At 41.5% G+C, this 23,353-nt stretch overlaps 1 protein-coding gene and 1 non-coding gene across 8 annotated transcripts in view; one reads left to right on the top strand and one right to left on the bottom strand.

The window, feature by feature from the left end:
- ALG9 (ALG9 alpha-1,2-mannosyltransferase) overlaps window positions 1–16,396 on the top strand; it is a 94,168-nt gene extending 77,772 nt beyond the window's left edge. For 4 of the 7 annotated variants that reach the window (XM_047877162.1, XM_047877159.1, XM_047877164.1 and 1 more), the window contains 2 exons: window positions 11,954–12,072; window positions 12,359–16,396. In XM_047877162.1, the coding sequence (XP_047733118.1) occupies window positions 11,954–12,072; window positions 12,359–12,396 (157 nt within the window). In that variant the 3' untranslated portion in view covers window positions 12,397–16,396. Of the gene's footprint in view, window positions 1–11,953; window positions 12,192–12,358 lie in introns of those variants that run through there. The other 3 variants (XR_007156152.1, XR_007156153.1, XM_047877161.1) reach the window with 3 other exon arrangements.
- Window positions 16,397–21,709: 5,313 nt separating this feature from the next.
- Window positions 21,710–21,815, bottom strand: LOC125147257 (U6 spliceosomal RNA). The gene has a single exon (XR_007145091.1). It is a non-coding gene; the product is annotated as a U6 spliceosomal RNA (small nuclear RNA).
- Window positions 21,816–23,353: the final 1,538 nt, after the last annotated feature.

Raw genomic sequence — 23,353 nt, 5'->3', positions numbered from 1 at the left:
GCAGCATCTTCTGAAAACTGGGTAGCAGATGTGTCAAGATGATGATCTGTTTCAATATTTCAAATAGCTGTTTCCCACTTAATTTATTCTTGCCTGCTCATTCTCCTTCTTGCATTCATTTCTTTTTAATTTCTAAGAGTTCTGCATCGAACTTGGCCTTCCAACTTCTCATTTGTAACAGGAGTGCCATGAAATAATTGCCTTTCAGCTTTGTCTGCTTCTTTTTCTGTTTTGTTTCCTCTCTTCCAGTTTCTTTTTAAATGTTTATTTATTTTGAGAGAGGGAGCATATATGAACTGGGCAGGGCAGAGAGAGAGAGAGAATATCCCAAGCAGGCACTGCATGGTCAGTACTGAGCCCAATGCGGGGCTGGAGCCCATGAGCCATGAGACCATGACCGGAGCCAAAATCAAGAGTCAGATGCTTAACTAAATGAGCCCCACTGGCGCCCCTTTTCTGGTTTTTATTTGATCTGTTTCATTTAGTTTTTCTCACACAGCTGTCCCTAAAGATCATCACCATATCATGGTTTCCTTCTGCCTGTAATGCTAATTGTGTTAAAATGTCTGAGCCATCATTGTCTTGTAGATTTTCTTGGGAGATTATTTCATAGAAGGGCTTCATCTAGGTATTTTTAACTGTATGTTCACTTGAGGGATAGCCTGGACAGTTTCTTCATTTTCTCAGGCCTCAGATGTCAGAGTAATGGTGAAACTGGGTGGATTTTCTGATACTACTGGTTAATGACACTCAAGCTGCTCTTCACTCATCCCCTTCCTGTCCTCACAGCACAGCTGTACTGCTGGTGAGAGAGAACATGAACAGAACTGGGGCTTGAGGGGGTAGCTGAGAGACCCTTGCCTGTGAAAGGAGTCGGGGTGGATGGACTCGAGAGCCTCCAGCTCATTGTGGTCTGCTGCTCCTCCATAGTCGGTCAGCATGGCCTCGCTGCTGCCCACGGACCGCCCAGCCACCCAGGTAGAATGCTGCAGTGGAGGCCGCAGGCACCACGAGAGCTGGCAGCGGCTGGGTGGGTGCAGGTGCCGAATCCCCGGCTGGGAGGCCCTGGGCCTAAAGCCAGGTTGGGCCTGCTGAACAACAGCCCCACGTGGGCCTCCGCCTTGCAGTGGGGTCTTCATATGTGGCCTTCATTGTGTCAAAAGATTTTTATCTCTAAACCCACTTTGTTGGGAGTTTTCATCATGATTGGATGTTGAATTTTATCAGTTGCTTTCTCAGCAACTATAGAGATGATCATGTGCTTTTTTTCATTTTGGTGATGTGGTATATCACATTGATTGATTTGTGAATATTGAACCATCTTTGCATCCCTGGAATAATCCTCTACCTAAAGTGGCTTCCAGTGTTACTTACTAGTTCTCACGTAGAAATAGCCCAAAGGAGGTCCAAAGAGGAGAGACAGAAACATTTTTGAACGCTGTGTAGTGTCTTCTGCACAAGAATGGTGCGTGTAGCATATAATACCTTCATATCTAAGTAGCCATCAAACAGAAAACAGATGAGTGTAGAGCATTTTCCCAGCACCTTGGTGGGACTAAAGGTCAGAAAATGGCCAGTTGCCTAATACCAGTTCTTTCTCAGTCCCCTCATTCTGAATTTTTGTCTAAAGGTGACTATCAAGAGGTTATGGTATCATGTCAAGTGACTGACCAGGGCCATGAATCAGTTGTACACCAGTCTTGAAGTGCTGTGAGTACACTTTGTGTCTCAGTGAACTTGCAGATCATGATATGGATCTTTGGAGGTTGCAACTGGGAATATATCTATTTATTGAGTGTCGGGTCTGTTGGACACGCCTGCTGGAAATAAAGTTTCATTCAGTAAATCTTACATTAACAGAGACCTGGAGAGGTTACTTGACCTTTTGCATTAATGTTTGCTTTGCTAATATGGATGCCCTCTACATGTCAGTTGTGCTGGAACATCCCATGGGCCATCATAGCTTCTGCCCTCCCCCACCCTCCTACTGTAGGCCCCTGCTTTGTTTAGACCAATCTGATGTCTTTAGGACTGAATTGTTTGGGAAGAGAAGAGAAAAAAAAAAAGCTTTGTATTATTTTTGATAATTGCTTTTTCTTTTAGAAGATGAATATTGCCTGAAGTGAGGGAGGTGAGAGTAGATGCTCACATTTAAGAGGCAGGGCATAGTCATTCTTTCACCCACAGAAGAGGATTTACTGAGTTCTTTCTGTGGTACCATCCTAAAAACTGGAGACTGAGCACTTAGATGAAGTTCTGTCTTCAAGAAGCTGGTGTTCTAGTGGAGTATGGCACCCAGCACATAACTCCTGTGTCCATCTCTCTTATTGGGAAAAGAGATAAATGTCTACTCTGCAGTACTGACTAAACATTAGTGTCCCTCAACCCATTTCCTACTTAAGAGTATCAAAGAACTGTTACATTTTAAAAAAATATTTATTTTTGAGAGAGACAGACAGAGTGTGAGTGGAGTATGGGCAGAGAGACAGGGAGACAAAGAATCTGAAGCAGGCTCCAGGCTCTGTGCTGTCAGCCCAGAGCCAGACGAAGGGCTCGACCCCACAAACTGTGAGATCATGACCTGAGCCAAAGTCAGATGCTTAACCAACTGAGCCACCCAGGTGCCCCAGAACTGTTACCTTTTTGATGCATACCAGCTTTTTGATAAGCTCTTAAATTGCTTGATATGGGACTGTAGGTTGAGGGTGGGTAAAATTAAACCTTGATGGGATTCTGAGATCTCTTCAGAACTAGAGATAGCTGTGAACGGCCCACTCTACTGCAGAAAATCAGTCACTGAAATATGAACTGAGTGCAGGAGAGCAAGAGATGGAGACCAAGAGAGGAAGCCAGCTTTAAAAAAGAACCGGTGATGTATTTAGACTATAGGTTCACGGGGATATTGATGTTTGGATGCATGGATGGATAGATAAAAATAAAAGAGAAAACCTGAGGACTAGGACGTTTTGTTTTTAACGTGAAAAATTGACCCAGCATTTCATTTATGCCTGTTGAACTGTCAGGCAGTCTTCCATTGACGTCAGCAAGGGCAGATTGAAATCTCCATGGCAGAGCGTGGCCTGGCCCTGATAAATAGGGCTGGTAATTGAATTAGAAAACATTCTGAGCTGTCAGCTAATTATGCTATTCAGGCAATTGCTTTGTCCACGTCTATTTCATCCTTGAATTGCTTGAGTGACTTTCTCACTGGGAGAGGGGAAGTCGGCTTCCATGACTGAGGCTCGTATTTTGTGTCTCCCTAAATTATGCTTCCTGTGCTTCCCTAGGGCAATACTTTGGCGTTTCACATCATTACAGACATTGTTGTAGGAGTTTTGATAGACATTAGTTTTGTTCTCATTTGTATTTCAGTCTGATCTTTGTTTCCAGGTCTGTGAGTGTACACGCACACATTATTCCAGTGCTCAACTGCTCTTTTCTTTCACAAAGGCAAATAACCAATTTGATTTCCCTTTTTCCAGCAACACTAAAACAGTTCAAAATGACCCAGCCGTGCTTAACATATTAAAACTGTTGATGGTAAGAAATTTAGAACAGCAGCTATGGTGTTAGAAGTGAAGAATTCAAGCCAACTTGTCTTTGAGTGTAAAAAAAAAAAAAATCATTATACACATACAGAGGTGTGTAGATTGACTGTTTATTCATCTTCTAGAAGATAGTAGTGGCTGTAGATATGAAAGGTAGACAGTGCTCTTAAAGACTACAAGCAGATTCTGCAGGAGAAAAGAAGATTCATCTTCTCATAAGGTTTTTTCCCCCCAATACCAATCTCTGATGATAGATTGTTCTTAGCTTCTACTTATAGAGGGTCGCCATCTTTTATATAGTTTTGTGTTTCAGGCTTAAGTAGAAAGGCCTTCTTACTTCTTGAACACGTGATAGAATTTGATGCTGAATTTCTTAGGATTGTACCCTGATGAAGCATGGCACAATCAGATGCTTTGTGGATCTCTTGATGTTTCCAAGTCAGACCCATGTTTGGCCTTGGCAACATGGTTATTGCAAACCACACAGACGATTGGAGTTTAAATTCCCTATCGAGAGTAGCAATCTTTTGTCCACCATTGTTTTTCTAACCCATTGTTTGACATGGTGCTCAGTCACTGGTGGCTGAACCGAACTGAAGTCAGGTCTCATTTGTATAAAATCCCTGTGTCACTCTCTTCTTTCTATCTTGCTGCCTCCCTGCTTTCCATTCATCCATGCATTCAACATTTTTTCTTCAGCACTTACTATATGCCAGACACTGTACTGTTGGTAAATAAAACAGACTTGGTCCCAGAGATCTTTGGTGGAGGGTGTGCAGGATAGAAAATAAACAAGTTAGCCAACAAATAAATGTATAATTAAAAATTGTGAGGAGTGTAATAAACAAATAAGGTACGCCGAAAGAGATTAACTGATAGAAATGGAAACCTAGGGTTTCCTAGGATGGTTTCAAGACCTGTTGAGGAGGGTGTCAAGTTGGCGGAAGAGCATGGAAGTTCTTGGCTTTTCTTATCCCTGAAATGCAGCTAGATCAGCATCAAACCATTTTGCACACCTAGAAAATAGATCTGAAGGTTAACAACAATCTGCATAACTTGAGCCCAAGAACTCAGCAGGTATGCAGTGCGGAGAGGTGAGAGGGTGAGAGAGAAGCCGTGGAGGGTAGGGAGTGGTATTTGTGGACAGAGGACAGAGAAAGGGGAGGGGGGAGAGTACAGGAAAAACAGTCCCCTGAAAGCTGGAGAGAAAGTCGAAGCACCCATAAGTGCCTGAACAAGAAGGGGAGAAAGGAGGAAGGAGAGGGTTTCGATATCATTAGGACTCTATACAGGGCAGAGCAGCTTTGGGAATCCCACAGCCCAATACCTGGCTGTCCCCTGGTGAGAAGAGCAAATCCCCAGGAGCAGGCAGCGAGGTCTGAGGGCTCTGTGAGCCACACGGAGGGAAGCGGTTCCCCTGCTACCCTGCAAGGAGGGCATTTGGCACGGTCTCACCACAGGCAAAGGTCCCAGTGGACCTCAGAGAATACAATTGTGGTATTGAAACAAAAACACCAGGGTCTGGTGAAACCTGATGCAGGTTGTGTGTTTACCATAATCCCTGAAATGCTGCTGCTACGCACAAACTTATTCTGGGGCAAACCAGCATCCAGCCACAACCTCTGAGTGTCTATAGCAGCGTGATTGTAGGCATGTTCCCAGGGGCAACCTGGCATCTGGCCATTTCTTGGTGAGACTCTCCCCTAGAGGGTTGGAGAGGGTCTAAGCCGCAGGGCCCTCAGAAGTGAGGGGTTTGGAAACAGCCCCATCTGAGATAAAATTCATGAGGGCACTGCTGCCTGGAAGGCTAATGGCTTGGACATGGACACTATAGAAGCGGGGAGTAGACAGAAGCTGGAGACGAATGAGGGGTGCTTGATTGCTAGTCAGGTAGAGCACAGAGTTCTGATGCTAGAGACTGGGAATCTGGGTGATGCCATTTTCACCTCTCCCACGCATGTGCATACATGGGCACATGTGCCACACTGAGCCACCCCAGTAAGCTAAGTAGCACCACCTAGTGGAGAATGGAGCTACTACACCAAGCCCTGCCCAACTGTACCAAGCAAGCCCTAGAGGACCACCACAAGTCCCTCTGCCTGCTTAGGGTGTGGAATATAAAGTGCTTCATAGTTTGACTTCTAGGGGAATCTGGATGTAATTTCATTCAGATTTCATTCTTTTCACTGGTCCATCTCTGTGTGTGTGTGTGTGTGTGTGTGTGTGTGTGTGTGTGTGTGTTCTTGGATACAGAAAGAGAAAACATTTTTATTTTCCATTTTTTATATAAATTTTTAAAAATTTTTACTATTGGGGATTTATTTTTTATTCTATTTTACCTTCTCCAATTCATTTAATTCTATTTTGTATACATATTCTGAATTTTTAAACAACTTTTACTTTTTTTTTCTTTTTCTTTCCTTTTTTCCTCTATGCAATCAAGCTTCTTTCAACACCCAGACCAAACTATACCTAGGAGCTAGTTTCCTTTATTGGATTTTTTGGTGGTGTTTTTAATCTTTTTAATTTTTATTCTTTTTCTTCCTCCAAAATGACAAAATGAAGGAATTCACCCCAAAAGAAAGAACAGGAAGAAATGACAGCCAGGGACTTAACATGAGTAGAAGCAAGATGTCTGAATTAGAATTTAGAACCATGATAGTAAGCATACTAGCTGGGGTTGAAAAAAGCATAGAATCCCTTTCTGCAGAGATAAGAGGTGAAGTCTAGTCAGGACGAAATTAAAAAATGCTATCACTGAGATGCACTTGTGATACCACAGCAGCAAGGATGGATGAAGCAGAGCAGTGAGTCAGTGATATAGAAGACAAAGTTATGGAGAATAATGAAGCTGAAAAAGGAACTAAGGTAAAAGAGCACGATACAAGAATTAACTCAGTGACTCACTAAAAAAGGAATAACATCCGAATCATTTGAGTCCCAGAAAATGGGGAGAAAAAGTGGTAGAAGGTTTTTTATGTGAGCAAATCATAGCAGAAAACTTTCCTAACCTGAGAAAAGACACAGACATCAAAATCCAAGAAGCACAGAGAGCTCCCATTAGATTCAACAAAAACCAATAATCAACAAGGCATATCTTAGTCAAATTCACAAAATACACAAAGAATTACGCAACAAGGGAAAAAAAGTCCTTAACCTGTATGGGAAGACAGATCAGGTTCATAGGAGACCTATCCACAGAAACTTGGCAGGCCTGAAAGGAGTGGTAGGATATATTCAACGTGCTAAGTTGGAAAAATATGCAGCCAAGAATTCTTTATCCAGCAAGGCTGTCATTCAAAATAGAAGGAGAGATAGTTTCCTAGACAAACAAAAAGTGCTGGAATTTGTGATGACTAAACCAGCCCTGCAAGAAATTTTAAGGGGATTCTCTGAGAGGAGAAAAGTTGAGACAAAACAAAAAAAAGATTAAAAGCAACAGAGACTAGAAAGGACCAGAGAACACCACCAGAAATTCCAGCTTTACATGCAACACAATGGCAATAAATTCAGATCTTTTGGTACTCACTCTAAATGTCAATGGTCTCAATGCTTCAATCACAAGACATAGGTTAACAGAATGGATAAGAAAACAAGATCTATTTGCTCTTTAGAAGAGACCCATTTTAGACCTAGAGTCATGTTCAGATTGAAAGTAAGGGAATGGAGAACCATCTATCGTGCTAATGGTCACCAAAAGAAAGCCAGAGTAACCGTACTGATATCAGACTAGATTTTAAAATAAAGACTGTTAAAAGAGATGAAGGACATTATATGATAATTAAGAGGTCTACCCACCAAGAAGATCTAACAGTTGTAAACACTTATGCTCCCAACGTGGAAGACCCAAATATATAAATCAATCACAGACATAAACTCAGTGATAATAATACCATAATAGTACGGGACTTTAACACCTCACTTAGAGAAATGGACAGATCATCTAAACAGAAATTCAAGGAAACAGTGGCTTTCAATAACACACTGGACCAGATGGACTTAACAGTTATATTGAGAATATTTTATCCTAAAGCAACAGAATACATATTCTTTTCAAGTTCACATGGAACATCCTCCAGAATAGATCACATACTGGGTCAAATCAGCTCTCAACAAATTCAAAAAGATCAGGATCATACCGGGCATATTTTCAGACCACAGTGTTATGAAACTCGAAATCAACCACAAGAAAACATTTGGAAAGACAACAAATACTTAGAGGTTAAAAAATCCTACTGAAGAAAATGGGTTAACCAAGAAATTAAAAAGGAAATTAAAAAGTACATGGAAGGCAATGAAAGTAACACAACAGCCCAAAACCTCTGGGATCCAGCAAAGGTGGTCATAAGAGGGAAGTATATAGCTGTACAGGTTTTTCTTAAGAAGGAGCATTTAACCTAAAAGGGCTGTAGATTTGGTTATGAAAGGGCAAGTTGCCTTTCTGTTTAGTATATCTTGGAAATGCTGGATGGGTGAAATGAATTAAGATACAGTAAATGTGTCTTCCATACCCATGCAATCCTCAGTGTTTGTCCTCGCTTCTCACTGTGTCTATTATCACTTTGAACTTTGGTATCACCTTTTTTTAGTTAGGAAATGCTGTGCCATGGTTACGTATCATTTATATTGTTTCTTCCACGTAGATCACTAGCTCTTTGAGAACAGAAACTTTGGTGTGCTCAGGGACAGTACCCAAAGCCCTACACATAGTAAGCACATAGGATTTTTTTTTGTTGTTGTTGTTGTTTAAGGATTTGATATTTATTTTAAAAATCCGTCTCCTGGTTTTTAAAAACTATTATATGTAGTATGTTTCGCCTACTGTTGTATATGTTGTAAATTTTCTGTTGTAACAAATGGAAAACAAAGTAGGTTGTTAAAAAAGCAGTATGGCATAAAGTATAAGATAAAACCCTTTTCATAGGGACTGCATAGTTTTTTGTTTTAATATTGTTAAAATTGCCTTTCCAAGTGGCTTTGCAGGTTTCACTTTGACAGTATCTATTTCCTAAATCCTCACTGGTGTTTGATTGTTTGATGCTACTAGACTTTTTGATTCATGCAAACCTGATTATTGAAAAATTGTGCCTAAATTTACATTTCCCTCATTACTGGTAAAATTGAATATTACTTTCTATATATAGTTAGCCATTTATGTTTCTTTTCTTTGTTCATATTCTTGGTCATTTTTCCTCATGGAGTCATTTATCCTTGACTGCAGGAATGCTTTACATACTCTAGCTACTAATCCTCTCAGATGTATTACAAATATTTTTTCCCAATCTCCTTTATCTTTTTACCTTTTCTCAATGCCTTTTGCATTCAACAGTCATGTATAGTGGCCCTTCTTCTATTTCAGGGCAGTCAGTGTTTTTGGTGATGTCCCACTTATGGCCCAAGATCTCTTTTAGAATTTCTGGGCGTGACCTATCAGCACACCAAGAAAAATACTCCATCACCGTGTACTATCTTGGTTCAATAGACACTTTTCATTTTTTACATTTTTTACTTTATTTTATAAATAGCTTATGTAAATAAGAGGATAGATAAACTCTTCATTTAAAATCTTAATAATTTAAATGTAGCGACCCTGACACTTGGTTCCAGGTTCTCCTCGTTTGGAATAGATGTACCTAGATAGATACACACCTGAAATGGATGTCTCTGAAACCATTTGTCATGCGTGAACCTGGAATATATCCGTCTTGAAAACACTGGTCCCCGACTTTAAATCTACCTCCGGTAGGTTCTAACTTAGTACTCCTGGTTCTTCTCACTCTTGCAACATCAAAACGTAACACTAGAATTTTTTAAATCTTTAATGGCTCATAATTTTGTTAAAGAGAGTATAGCTATGTTCTTGGCTCCATAATTCAGACATTTTCATTCTTGAATATATTAAACGTCAAATGATCCATTGAATTTGCACGTTTGTTTCTCATCTATACTTTCCAGTCACCTTTGTATACTAACCTGTCTTCGGCATTTGTCCATTTATGAACTGTATCAAGTAAAATTTGGACCCCGGCACAAAAGATGAAAGAATCTCATCCTGCACCCTTTTAGCATAACAGGATGGTCCAGCAGGTTTTCATTGCAAAATATTGAATAAGTCCTTCCTGTGGAATGACTAAGTGAATGAGAGTCCCTTGTTTTCTCTTTGTTCTGAGAGATCTATTGCTCACTCATCAGTTCTTGAGTTTGAGAAGATTCCTCCTTAGATACCGTATAGTATGTTGTCATCTGAAGACTCAAGAGCTCAAGTTTTACTTAGGGTCAGTGTCCCCATCCACGATAGCATTTCAGGTGCTGCTGCCCTTTGTCTCTTTGTGTCCATCTTCTGATTTGTCTAATGATTGTGACATGTGTCCCTCTGTCTGTCGTCTTCTTATTGGCCTTATGGACAGAAAATTTTAAAATTCTCAATTCTCATCTGTGTTCAATGAAAGCTAAAAGCAGACTACCAAGATGGCGTCTCAGGTCTTTCTACCCATTGAAAGATGATACAATACTTTGGGTAATGCAATGAGAAAATTGCAGGATGATGCAATAGCGATTATTTTTGTATCATCCTTTTTGGTGATTTCATCATTTTCCTTTGTCTTACTCGTTTAAAAAAAAAGTTGCAAATAACATGAGATAGAGGGGAAAAAAAACCCCTACCAAGATCCTATAATACAGCTTAAATTTATCAAAGGTTGCAGTGGACCCATATGTAATTACAAGATAGAATTAGTTTTATTCTATTTTTAAAAATAAGTATAATTTCTCTTTGTTCTTAGGAAGACTCTAAAACAAAATCATGAAATAACAGCCTTCCCACGTAGTAAGGAATTGTTCAGAAAAGAAAGTGAAAAACTCAAAGTGGGCCCAGCAGCCCTAATGTTCTCCTGGAGCCTGAAGGACTGAGCTGGCCGGAAATACACGTGGACTGTGCTCACAGAGCTCTTATTGCGGAGTCCACTGGAACGGAAATGACACTTAATTAGTCTTAGCGTGTCTTTACTACACTTAAGCTCACAGGAGTTTGCTTTGGCTTATGGCTTTCTGTTCTGACCTTCCCCCTATCTGTGCAGCATGGGCAGAAAGAATAAACTAGCTGCTTTCTGACAGAGGTGGGTGCCCCCCCCTCCTGTTCGTTCTGTTAGCAGGCCCGCTTTATCTCGGGTGTCTCTCTTCTAAGCCTCTTTTCTATCAAAGCCCTCGAACTGTTAGCTGTTGAAGTCAAGCACGTCTCTGTTGAGCACCGAGCACTGCCAGCGTCCCATTTGGGGAGAATCTACGAGGTGTGTATGCCAAGCACGATATCATTGTGTGCAGGCACTGCGGGAGTCTGCCAAACCCAGGGGCAGGCTGCCAGTACAAATGCCACGTTGACATGACATTTACAAGTTTAGAGTCTGGAAGAGGACTGCCAGCGGAGCACTCTTCAGCTGCCTCATTTAAGGTGGCGGTAACTGGGCCAACTTTTGATTTTCAGACTCCAGAAGCATAGTCAAGAAGTAAGACTTCATATAGAATTTGAAACTACCACTGCCACATTTTCTAGGAAGTGATGAATTTGGTCCGCCCGTTTCTGGGATGTGGGATATGCCCTGGTGCAGGTTAAAAGTGCACAATCCGTAATCAGATCTGGGTCTGAGTGAGGGCTCCATCACTTATGGTGTGACCCTGAGCAAATCCGTCTGCCTGAGCCTCAGCTGCCCACTATAAAGTAGGGATAGTATCAGTTTCTTCCTGGGGTAATTGGGTGGATTAAATATCTCAAGAAGTGTGAGCACTTTTTCCATTGCTTGTCCAATAGTGAGTGCTCAGTGATGTGAGGCATTTTTCACATTCTTCAGAAGCTCGTGAGAAATTCAGATTTGGAGCTATTTGTATGTTTTAGTCACAAGTGGGCATATTCCAGCCTGCCGGGGACACGCGCTTGTGGGGACACTCCCTCTCTGACTCAGGCATTGCCGGCACACTGTGCACAGGAAGCCCTGCACGTAGTTTTCTTTCTCTCTCTAGGGAAACTTAGAACTGGAATCAGAATCATTTGGGCATTTGGCGGAAGGCAGAAACCATTTGGGTATTAAGAATTTATTCCAGTAATAGCAGTCCTTTGATTGACCTGGAGCTTTTCTATGGCATATTCTCTGCAAAGGGAAGGCCTCGGGCTGTTCTGAAGGATACTCTGTGGCTTGTTAGGGGCACTGTCTTTTCGGTGTTGGTAACAAGGTACTTGGTCTTGATTAAGTCTGTTTTCATGATCTAATAGTTAAAGGACAGGTTTTTCTTGTTACATATACAGGATATGATCCTCACCGCCATGTTTAGTTAACTTCCGTTCATCATTTTCAACACTGCTAGTAAATTCTCTCAAACGATAGAATTCTTTTTTCTTCTTTCTTGTTTTTCAGATCTTCAAAGTTGCTGCGGGCATTCTATGTCCCCTTCCTGTCAGATCAGTATACAGCGTATGCAAACTACACCATCCTCAAACCCCGGAAAGCAAAGCAAATCAGGAAGAAAAGTGGAGGTTAGCAACACGCCTGTGACCCCAAAGGACGACCATCCTGTTAACTAGTGATTGCACTGACAGGACGCCCTCCACGTCATCATTTGTAACGTTTGTAATAAAGGCTGTCTGACACAGGATTCTAGAATCTGGGTGCTTTGGGCTGGTCAAAGTAATTCCCATTCATGTCTTGCTGTGTCTCTGTTCTGCATGTGAACTTTTTGCAGCTAGGCAGAAAAAGGCCTTAACGTCTGGTAGGTATGTTGCTCTACATCTTACTGTTTTTCTTCTGTTCAATATTTACTAGACCGGAGAAGAGCAGAGCCACCTTACAGGAAGAATTGAAAATCCCTGAACTGGATGGCTGCATTAAACTCTCTCTCCATACTCTGGCCTGGCATCTGAGAACTAGCAAGCCTCTTTTGGGCCACACAGGCTTCTCCACCAAAGCTGTTTGGCAGCTCTTAGCAGACCTTACTCAAGTCCTAGTGCTGAAAATGAGCACAGCCTAATTGCCAACCTACATGTCCTTTTCACCTTGTGCAGGACTAAGCTTCTCTAAAGCACTTCACAGGACGAGGACCCTGTCCTGGAGATATCTCAGGAAAAAGGCAACCATTTGAGGAACTGTAATCTAATTTCATTACGTAGGATGCCTCTTATTCTCAGTTTATTTCCTATACAACAAACTGTGTTAAGTTTTCGCATGCTGTTTCTTGAATTCCAGACTTTTCTGTATAAAAGCATCAGCAGGGTAGACCATAACTGTATAGGACATATTTGGGGAAAATTAATTCGATCACTTGGTAGGTAGGCTTGGATGACCTCACATTTTTAAGTAATGTATTTTGAGGCTATTGATGAATTCCCGCCCCCCCTCCCCCGTTTTTTTAAAGAACCCTAGTGGAAAAGGCCACTGTATATTTACAGCACGTATTTTTGAGTCTATCTATTGCAAAGCACATTCTGCATGGGGCACTTCTAGTCAAATAGGCAATGATAAGGACTTAATTAAAGTGTAATGAGTATATACTGTTACTTTACGTACAGTATTTCACTGTTGACAAAGTACTTTCACATGATCTCGTTTGGTCCTCACGGTCACAGTGTGAGGCAGACAAGACAAGTGGTTTGGTCCCCATTTTATAGGTGATGAAACAGGCTTTGGGGGGGTGGTGGGGAAGGGCAAGTGGCTTGCCCAAGGCCACAGTAAGTAACAGAGCTGGGACTAGAACGTGGGTTCCTGAACTTCTTACCTAAAGCTCTTCCATACTTCCTCTCTTGACTCCGAAGACATTGGAAGACAGAGCGATGGTGTTGGCTAGAGACCTGACTGATAATGTAACTTTCTATTTTAAGGAAGAATTTTATCTGTGTTTCTTTGAGTTCTTCAGAGCCTCCATTCTGCCTGGGGGTTAGACCATCACAGCAGTGCCCCATGATGCGGCCCAGCCTGTGTCTGGAAAGTTGTGCTCATGTTTGGAAGTCCTGCTCTTTTGCAGCCACACAGAATCTCCTATCAGTTTCGTTTCTACATAATCAATCTGGGGTCATATTATAGGTGCCTTATTTCTGTAAAGGTAATTATGTCTAGTAATCTGCAGAGAGGATGAAGAGATTTTTCAGAGCTTTCATCTTCCATTCTTCAAAGAGAAGGGCTTTTCAACAGGAACTGATCCCAAGAGAAGAGAAAGGAAGTCATAGGGAAAGAAATGGCTAGTCAACATACAAAAAGTCTCCTCCTCGTCGGGATCCCTCTCATGGAATTTCCAGACTGAGGTTGAAGCGCTGGAGAGGAAATAGGTCTAGACAGTACTGAACAGTAACTGGAGAGTGAAGATAAATTGGGGTTCCACTTGCTGCTTTAAAGATTTCTGGTATTTAATTCTCCATACTTGGTTACTGCTTTCCAAGGCAAATATTGGCACATGTGGTCTGACTACAGGGTAGAGAATTTGCAGTGAAATGTCTTGCCACACCTGCAGTAACCATGTGCTGTCTTCCACAGTGGCTAAAGCCTTCTACTTTTTGCAGGAAAATGAGAGTCCCATAATGGAGGTCCATGGTGAGTAGCTTTTTTCCTAATCAAAGTGATACAATGATGGTCTCTTTTCTCACCTTGCATGTTTAAAAAAAAAAAAAATCCTTCTGAGTGAGCACTTGCTGTAATAGAGCACAAAAAAAGGTCATGATTGATCAAGGGATTCCTTGGGGATATCTGCTCCTATCCCTTTTAAAACCTGGTTTTGGTTTCCTCTGTTCTAGGTACATCTTTAGTGAGAGCACAATACATTGTGGAACACTGTGCCAAATGCTGTGGGTAAGGGATGTAAAAACGAATGTTGTTCATTTTGAAAATGAGTATTTTTCATGTGATGTTATATAAACACATTTTTGAAAAGTCTCCATCTCAGCAATACAGGGAAGCCAGCTTTGCCTGGGAAAAAGAGTTTCAAAACACCTGGTCAGACAAGTATTTCTCCTCCAGAGGATCTGTGTTTAGCATGAGCTAACTGCTCTGCTCACTTTAAGGATAAAGTATCTGAGGTACTTGTCTTTTCACAGATTGTGGTGTATTGAGAAATACGGAGGACTTTGTTTATTATTTGTAATAAACTTTGATTATGGAGCTAAATGAGGGAGTAGGTGTACTTGACCGTTTCAGGGCTTTCTGATCTCTAAATTTTATTTATTTATTTTTTAGTAATCTGTATGTGGGTCTCGAACTCCCAGCCCCAGCACCAAGAGTCACATGGTCTTCCCACTGAGCCAGCCAGGCGCTCCCCCAACCTCTTGATCTTAAGCAGCTTGATCTGAACCCCAGGTCTTACGACACTGAGTCCCATTACTGAACCAGACAGTGTGCTAGGCATCTATTATCAAAGTGTACCTGGCACCTGAGGGCTGTCATCTGATAAAACAGAAGACTAGTCATTTTGATCTCTTGGGATAATCACAGAAAATGGGAGCCCATACTCTTTATTATTGAATTGAAGTTTAGAAACATTGTTTTAAATCAGGGTGGTTCTTGATCTCAACCATTTACTTGGGACATTTTTGCTGGTTTAGAGTTCTGGGAAAGAACCTTAAAAACTCATGTGGTTTTGTAGCATTATTACATCTGGAGTGACTGTTGGGACAAAACACTAGTGGCAATCGTTTATTGTGTTTTTGCATTTCGTGGGATTTGAAATAAGAATTCACTGTGATTATGCTGTCTTCTAGCCAGTGTCAGGCACCTCTGCTTTAATTTGGTTATTTTTTTTCAAAGAGGGAAAAGAGACACAATTTAAACTTTGCCTCCACAGCCTATTAAAGCTCATGTGTTAATTCATTCTTATGTTACTACATTAAATGCCTTGAGTAAATGGATAGATGGACGTATGCTCAGCTTTATTCTTTTGCAACAGAAAGATGAGATTTCAGATGCCCTCTGGTGTTTTGGTAAATCTAAATGAATGTTGCCTTTAATTTTTCCAGTACATACATTACCATGTAATTCATGCTGCACATGAAATCAGGAAGCAGTACAGTGTTGATGCAAGAGTCTTGTCCAGTTCATTTGTCTTCCTGATCCCTGTACTTTATTCCACGTGTCACTATTTATGTCGCGTACGTGTGTTTTCTGTAAAAGAAAAAGTTAAATAAATCTTGGCAATTTGATTTTCCTTTCTTAGGCTGGTATCTTCTCGTTTGCTTCTAGCTTTTAAATCTTTGGTGGAGGTTGAAACTCCACTCCTTGCATCTCCCCTACTCTTTAAAAACAATTTTTTTTTAACGTTTATTTATTTTTGAGACACTGAGACAGCGTGAGCAGGGGAGGGGCAGAGAGGGAGACACCAAATCTAAAGCAGGTTCCAAGCTCTGAGCTGTCAGCACAGAGCCCGATGTGGGTCTCAAACCCATGAACTTGTGAGATAATGACCTGAGTCAAAGTCAGACACTTAAATGACTGAGGCACCCAGGAGCCCCAGCATCTCCCCTACCCTGCCTTCTTAAAGGCCAAATAGCACAGAATGTTTCTTCTGAAAACTCCAGGAAGAGGCATTTATTTGTGAAAGTCAGTGAGGATTAGTTTTATTGTACTTGTGGAAAAACCAAGCATAGTGGGAATCACTTCAATGTGTCAGTGTTGTGCGTAAAAAGTAATAGTCTCCAGATCCATCTTAGGTTTTTCGATTAAAAATCTCTGGACTGTGATAGTCTTAATATTCATAGAAGTGTGGATTTGGTAATTGTTTAATTTTTATCTATTTTGAGAGAGAGTGTGAGCAGGGGAGGAGCAGAGAGAGAGGGATACACAGAACTTGAAGCAGGCTCCAGGCTTTGCACTGTCAGCACAGACCCAGATGAGGGGCTCGAACTCATGAACTGTTGAGATCATGACCTGAGCCAGAGTTGGACACTTAACTGACTGAGCCACCCAGGGCCCCCCCACCTTTGTTTTTAATGTTTTGGTTAATATTTATTTAAACATTTTTTTCATGTTTATTTTGAGAGAGCGCATGCATGAGTGGAGGAGAGGCAGAGAGAATCCCAAGCAGGCTCTGTGCTGTTGGCATGGAGCCCTGTGTGAAGTGTGATCTCATGAACCGTGAGACCATGACCTGAGCCAAAAACAAGAGTCAGATGCTTAACCGACTGAGCCACCCAGGTATCCTGGATCTGATAGTATTTAACACTTAGGTAATTTCCCCCTTTGTTGGAGGTTGTCAGGATTAGTAAAAACTTTTTTGTGAATGAATTCCTAACATCATTTCCCTGACTTGCACCTATAGCCAGTAATTTCTAGTAGCTATTTGGTTTTAAATGATAGGTTATCTGTTTTCTTTCCATAGGACCCAAAATGCCCACAAAATTTGGTTCATTTCATTTCTTTAAAGTCCTTTTAGAGAAGGGTGCTCTACCAATATAATTCCAGGAGAAGTCCACAGCCTTAATTAATTTCTTTCTTTTTGGGGGGTGGGGGTGCCTAGAATGTCCTCATTCTTTCTGTTAGTCTTTTTCAGGCCAGATTGAGTCTCCCCCTCTTCTATGAAGCTGTTCTAGGCTTGAGGATTACTTCCTTTCCTCACCCTTCATGAGTACCCAGTGTCTTTACTAATGGCATGGAACCTTGACATGTTATCTTTGAAACCTGTCTTTCAAGAATATTGTTGGCACATCAAGCGGCAAAGACCATATCACACTCCCATGTATTCCCAGGGTTCAACACGCTTCCCTGAACATTTTGGTAATACCCATGTTCATTGATAAGCAAGAAGGAAGAGCCAAAAGACACTTGCAACTAATACACAACTTATGCTTTCAATGTGGCTGATTTTTAGACCTTTGAAAATAAAGCAAGTTATAAGCCCTCTGTTACTCAAAGGGCAATTTGGAAGATGTAAATGAGACTCAATATTGTGCATATTTAAGGAATTCTCTTGAAGTACACACACAAAGGCAGATTCCTCAGAGTACTTTCTAAAAGGAGATTTGGTACCTTTACTGAATATCTCTGTTTGATTTTGGAAGGTCAGTCTTTGCTCAGGAGACCTTCTGAACTAGTTTGGGGCAGAAAGCTTCCCCTCCAGGTGTGAAGAAGTGCTCCATTCCTATCAGCCCTGCTAGGAAAAGGAAGTCTAACTGCAGGATGGCTTTGTAGTGATACATTTAAATTCAATAATATTGGGGCACTTGGATGTCTCCGTAGGTTAACACCCAACTCTTGATTTTGGCTCTGGTCACAATCTCTAGGTTTTGTGGGTTTGAGCCCCACATCGAGCTCTTGGGATTGAGTGAAGCCTGGTTGGGATTCCCCCCTCCTCCCCCCACCCCCCCACTCATGCTCTGTCTCTCAAAATAAACTTTATTTTTAAAAAAACCCTTTTTTTGGGGCGCCTGGGTGGCGCAGTCGGTTAAGCGTCCGACTTAAGCCAGGTCACGATCTCGCAGTCCGTGAGTTCGAGCCCCGCGTCAGGCTCTGGGCTGATGGCTCAGAGCCTGGAGCCTGTTTCCGATTCTGTGTCTCCCTCTCTCTCTGCCCCTCCCCCGTTCATGCTCTGTCTCTCTCTGTCCAAAAATAAATAAACGTTGAAAAACAAAAAAAACCCTTTTTTTAATGTTTATTTATTTCTGAGACAGCAAGAGAAAGAGTGCGAGTGGGGAGAGGCAGAGAGAGAGAGGGAGACACAGAATCTGAAGCAGGTCCCAGGCTCTGAGCTGTCAGCACAGAGCCTGACTCAGGGCTCAAATTCATGGACAGTGACATCATGACCTGAGCTGAAGTCTGATTGTTAACCAACTGAGCCATCCAGGTGCCCCTCAAAATAAACTAAAAAAAAAAAAAAAAAAAAAAAAAAAAATTCAATAATACCAAGTAGTGAGTGATTTTTAAATTTTAATTTTATTTGTTTTTAAATGTTTATTTTATTTTGTGAGTAAGTAGAGGAGGGGCAGAGAGAGAGAGGGAGAGAGAGAATCCCAAGCAGGGCTTGAACTCCTCAACCCATGAGATGATGACCTGAGCCGAAATCAAGAGTTGGATGCTTAATGCACTGAACCACCCAGGCCCTCCCCCTTCCCCTACCCCCACCACTGCCCAGTGTGAGTGATTTTTGTATTTTTAAACTGAAGGCTGTTTTGGCTCTCTTCAGCTGTGCAGTTCAACCTAGACCTGACATTGAAAGAAATTATAACTAACAGATTTGATGAATAAAATGAAGCAAATTTAGATAAGGGATATGAGATGACAGAATTGTAGTGACATGATTTGGAAGATGTAATGACTGACATCTCCATGGAAGTGACTATTCTTCTTAGAATAGTTTGTGATTAAATTAACAATTGGATTAAATAGCTTTTTACCTGAGTAGGAATGTTTAATGTTTTAAGTGAACCTTAGGTATCTTCATAAACTACTTTTGAACGGTAGGGCTTTTTGTTCTTGTTTTTGCATCCAGTTTCTGGGCTGCTTATTCCGTTGTTACATGCCTGGGGATAGAAGTAAAAACAACGGACTCTTGATGGCTCTGACGTATGACTTAAAATAAGTTTGATCTTGATTGGCCTGCAGAACTGGAGACATTGCCCTGTATTTACCGTTTTAATTCTTGAATCTCAAATTGGCAAATGAGAAGGGTGTGCTTTTTGGTCTGCTTACTAGCTGCTTCCGCAGCATCACACTCAGTGCTGGAGAAGATGTGACCTACAGAGCAGTGATTCTCAACCACAGCTGCAGGAGAGGCTCACTGGAGACCATTTAAAAAATCATCCCTATCTTCTTGAGTCCCCCAAGGAATTCTGAGTTAGTAGCTACAGATGGGCCCTGGCATTTATTTTAAAAAACCTTGTTATGTGGTTTTCTAATATCCACCGCAATTGTTATTAGAGGCTGGAAGGCAAACAGTCACACCAAAGATCAAAGGTAATTGAGTAGGCAAAATGTTTGTTGTTGTTTTCCACTTACAGCCCCTGGCTACGCACACTTCCAGGTACACTTCTTGCCGCTCCCATCCCCCATCCCCATGTTTTCTCTATTTTTTCTGACTTCCAAACTTTACCTGCCCTCTTACCCATTCTCTCTGGGCCCTGCTTTCTGGGAAACAAGTAACTACTAGGGTACTGATGTACACTAATGAATGTTCATAGTTTACTGCAGTTCTCTTCCCATTGATCCTCTCAGCACATTTAAATGGGAACACATCTGGAAAAGAGCAATGACTAATTTTGGCCATTTCAGACCCATTCAAGTGCCATTTTATTGATGGATGGGGAGGAGAGTGCTTGAGCAGGCAGATGCAATCTTGAGGAAGACTCAAGGTCTTGTAAGTTCAGACCCTATTGATCGGCGCTGCTCAGCCTACTCAGAGAAGGACCTGTGGCTCTGGTGAGCGGAGTGAAAAAACGTGCCGGTGGATAGTTAGCCCTGCGCAGGGCACACTGGGCGAACCTACTTTGTAGATTTCGTCTACTACGCTCTGGGGCATGTACAGTGAAGACTTCCCCTTTGTTACTCGCACTGGTCTTTGGCAAAGATTCTGGGAGCCGCTGCCCTCCCCCCACCCCCACATGCACACACAGACATGAGAGCAAAGGTTAATCTCATTCTGAGAGAAATGACCTGAAATGTGCCCCCTCAATCAACAAGAAAACACCATGTATATCATTCAGCAGTTGGTCTTGCTTTTTTCTTGCCTTAATTGACAATACGTGTCTCTTAAGCTTCCCTGGTATTTCCGAGAATATATTCTCATTTTTTTTTCTTGCCTGTGAAATATTTGTGGAGTTCTGTAGGAAAAGGAGGCTGGCTTTACAGTGCTACATTTATAAAAGAGTCTTAAGTGCTGTTTTCAACTCAGCCCTTTCCCCTCTACTTGGGCCTTTTCTATGATTGTGTTTTTACAGTCTGTGATTACTGGAGATATTCTAAAAAATAACACCAAAGTTTAAATTTGTTGCCATGTTGTTTTTGGTTTTGTTTTTGTTTTGTTTTTGTTTTTGTTTCTGTTTTTCGGTTTTGTTTTTGTTTTACTTCCAAGTGTCATTATTTCTGAAAACTTGCTGAGGCAGCCGGACTGCATGCAGTGCCCTTGTAGAGACTTCCCTAAGTCCAGCAGGGGGCAGCCCATTCTCACTGAAAATTTCACCGTTTCTTTTCTTCCAGGATGCTAATTTGTTTCAGTATTTGCAGTAATCGTTGGTGTATAAATTCCTGTGTAAATGGAAATCTCTGAGCTACATTTCTTCAGTTAAAATTTTCTAAGTGCTTATTTATTTTTGAGAGAGACAGAGTGCAAGCGGGGGAGGGGCAGAGAGAAAGAGAGAGAGAGAGAGGGAGACACAGATCTGAAGCAGGCTCCAGACTCTAAGGGGTCAGCACAGTGCCTGACATGGGGCTTGAACCCAGGGACTGAGATCATGACCTAAGGTGAAGTTGGAAGCTTAACTGACTGAGCTACCCAGGTGCCCCTGAGCTATATCTCTTTAGAATGCATGGTTACATTGCTGTAATGGCAAAAATTTCCTGGAGAAAACCATGCCCTTAATTTATGGGCGGTGCATCATCTACCCCAAAAGTGATTCCTGGGTTGGGAAATGATCCACAGGTCAATTCCTCACAGTTAATGTCACTACTCTTTAACATGACTTTGGTAGTATTCATAGGTAGTAAAAGGTGTGTGTTTGCTTGAAAGGGGGTAGCAGCTACTTTGAGGTGTAATTACCAGCCATTTGCCCATTGTCAGGGTTCCAAACATGAGCAAACTACTTCATACACACAGTCTTAACTTTGCCTCTGTTCAGTTACTGACCTTGTCAAAGGCAACCCAAAGCCTATGTGAGTGTGCACAGTGCTCCCCTCCGTCAGATGCTGACACATTATCCACACGGTGGCTCAAAGGAAAGTAATAGCGTGTAGCAGAGGCTGAGCCATATAAAGGCCTTAGAATAATACCTTTGATTGCTCCTCCTGTGCAGGTCATTAGATGAAAAGCAAACATTTGCAGAACCTGGACATTTAAAACAGTAAAGGGTACCCACCTAGGCAGATAGGCCTTGGGGACCAGACAAGGTCAGCTGTTTGAAATAGGAGATTTCTTTCTTTTTCTGTGTGATGGCTGATACCCTCTCTTGAGCTCAAACTTGATGGGGAATGTTTTGTTTTGTTTTGTTTTTTTTAATTAGGGAATACTTCATGAATTTGTGAGTCATCGTTGCATGTGCAGGGGCCATGCTAATCTCTGTATTGTTCTGATTTTAGTATAGGTGCTGCTGCAAGGAGCCTGGGGGTTTGGGAGTCTTTTAGTATGTTTTTTTGTTTTTTTTTTTACTTTTCTTTCTTATACCCTCTAGATTGTCAGATTTGCTCTGCAGAGAAATAATATGAATAATAGCTAACATATTAAGCACTTACTGTATGTCAGGAATATTTCAAGTTGCTTTTTTCTTGCATAATCCTTACAAGAACCTTATGAGGGTGATAACTATTAATACCTCTTCTTAAGGTATTCTTCTAATATTCTTCTAATATTACATGGCCTGCCCAAGATCACCTTAGGTGGGAAGTAGCAGGCCTGGGATTCAAACCTAAGCAATCTGTCTGACTCCAGATCCTCTCTCTCAACCATGACATCACACTCCCTATCTCAAGACCTCTTGGAAGTCAACAGCCCTCGAGCTCCTTTTTTGGATGTTATGTTGAGGTACCCAAAATGATTAGACAGGTAGAGATAAGTCAAAGCTGTTTCAGTCTTTTTACCACCTGCTTAATCTGCCTTCAGAAACCACAGCCTGGAGTTTGAGTGTGCAGATAACAGAGTTGGTCTTTCTAGGGGTTAAGAGCTCTGTGTGGTCCAGCTAATTTTAATCACAGCTAGATCAGACAGGGAGCTGATTTCCTGAAGTCCTAGAAGTTAGTGGGAGTTCCGGTTTCTGATTACAGTCCCAGCTGAATTTCTGCTGAGGGTGAGTGACGTGTCCAGGGGGTCTTGGTGTGGGTTTGTTCTCACTCCTGTGACCTTTTTCCTAATAGTTCAGGGCAGGTCAGAAAAGAATGTGGGAAGAAATACTATCTTCAGGGGACCTACACGGTAAAGCTTTCAGGAGACAAGGAATATTTTAAGTAATCTCTGCTTTTGCCAAATCAAACCTCTGTCTCGTTGCAATTTGGGGACATTGTGCCCAGATGCTGAAAGCTACTACTTAGGTTGGCTGGGTCTGGTACAAGACAGGTGATAAAGGCTTAGAAAAATAAAGAAGAAGGAAATGTGAAATTTGTGGACACAGCAGAGCTAGACCGGGAGTAGCTGGCAGGAAAGGGCTATTATACATATTACGGATGCCATGGGGAAGGTCGGCCAGGGAGAGGCAGAGTCTAGTCTACAGTGTGGTAACTAACCCAGACCCAAAAGGCTTGTTTGTTTGAATACATAATCTTTTTCATCGTTCAGAAATGAAAAAGCCTAAATATCTTGGATATTGGTATCATAGATTGGGTCCTGAAATGATAAGAGACACTGGGAGAAAAATGGGTGAAATTGATGTAAAATGTGGAATATAGTATATAGTAAAAACAAATAAAAAACCCCACAAAAAACAGAAGGACAAATGGATAGATATACTGAACGTTGAAAAATCTCCCTTCCATTCTGTTCCCCAGGTACCTAGTTTTATTCCCACTCACCAACCAATGTGATTAGTCATGTGTTCTTCTAGAGCCTTCTATCTTTAATACTTATACAAGCACATCTGTGCATTCTACTTGAAACAAATGGTAAGATACTGTATACACCATTCTGGCACTTGGTGTCTCTTTGTCTCA

Source organism: Prionailurus viverrinus, chromosome D1 (genome assembly GCF_022837055.1).
Source record: "Prionailurus viverrinus isolate Anna chromosome D1, UM_Priviv_1.0, whole genome shotgun sequence".
In the NCBI taxonomy this organism is placed as follows: domain Eukaryota; kingdom Metazoa; phylum Chordata; class Mammalia; order Carnivora; family Felidae; genus Prionailurus; species Prionailurus viverrinus.
Note: the sequence above shows the minus strand (reverse complement) of the source record. Positions and strands in the feature narration are given on the sequence as shown.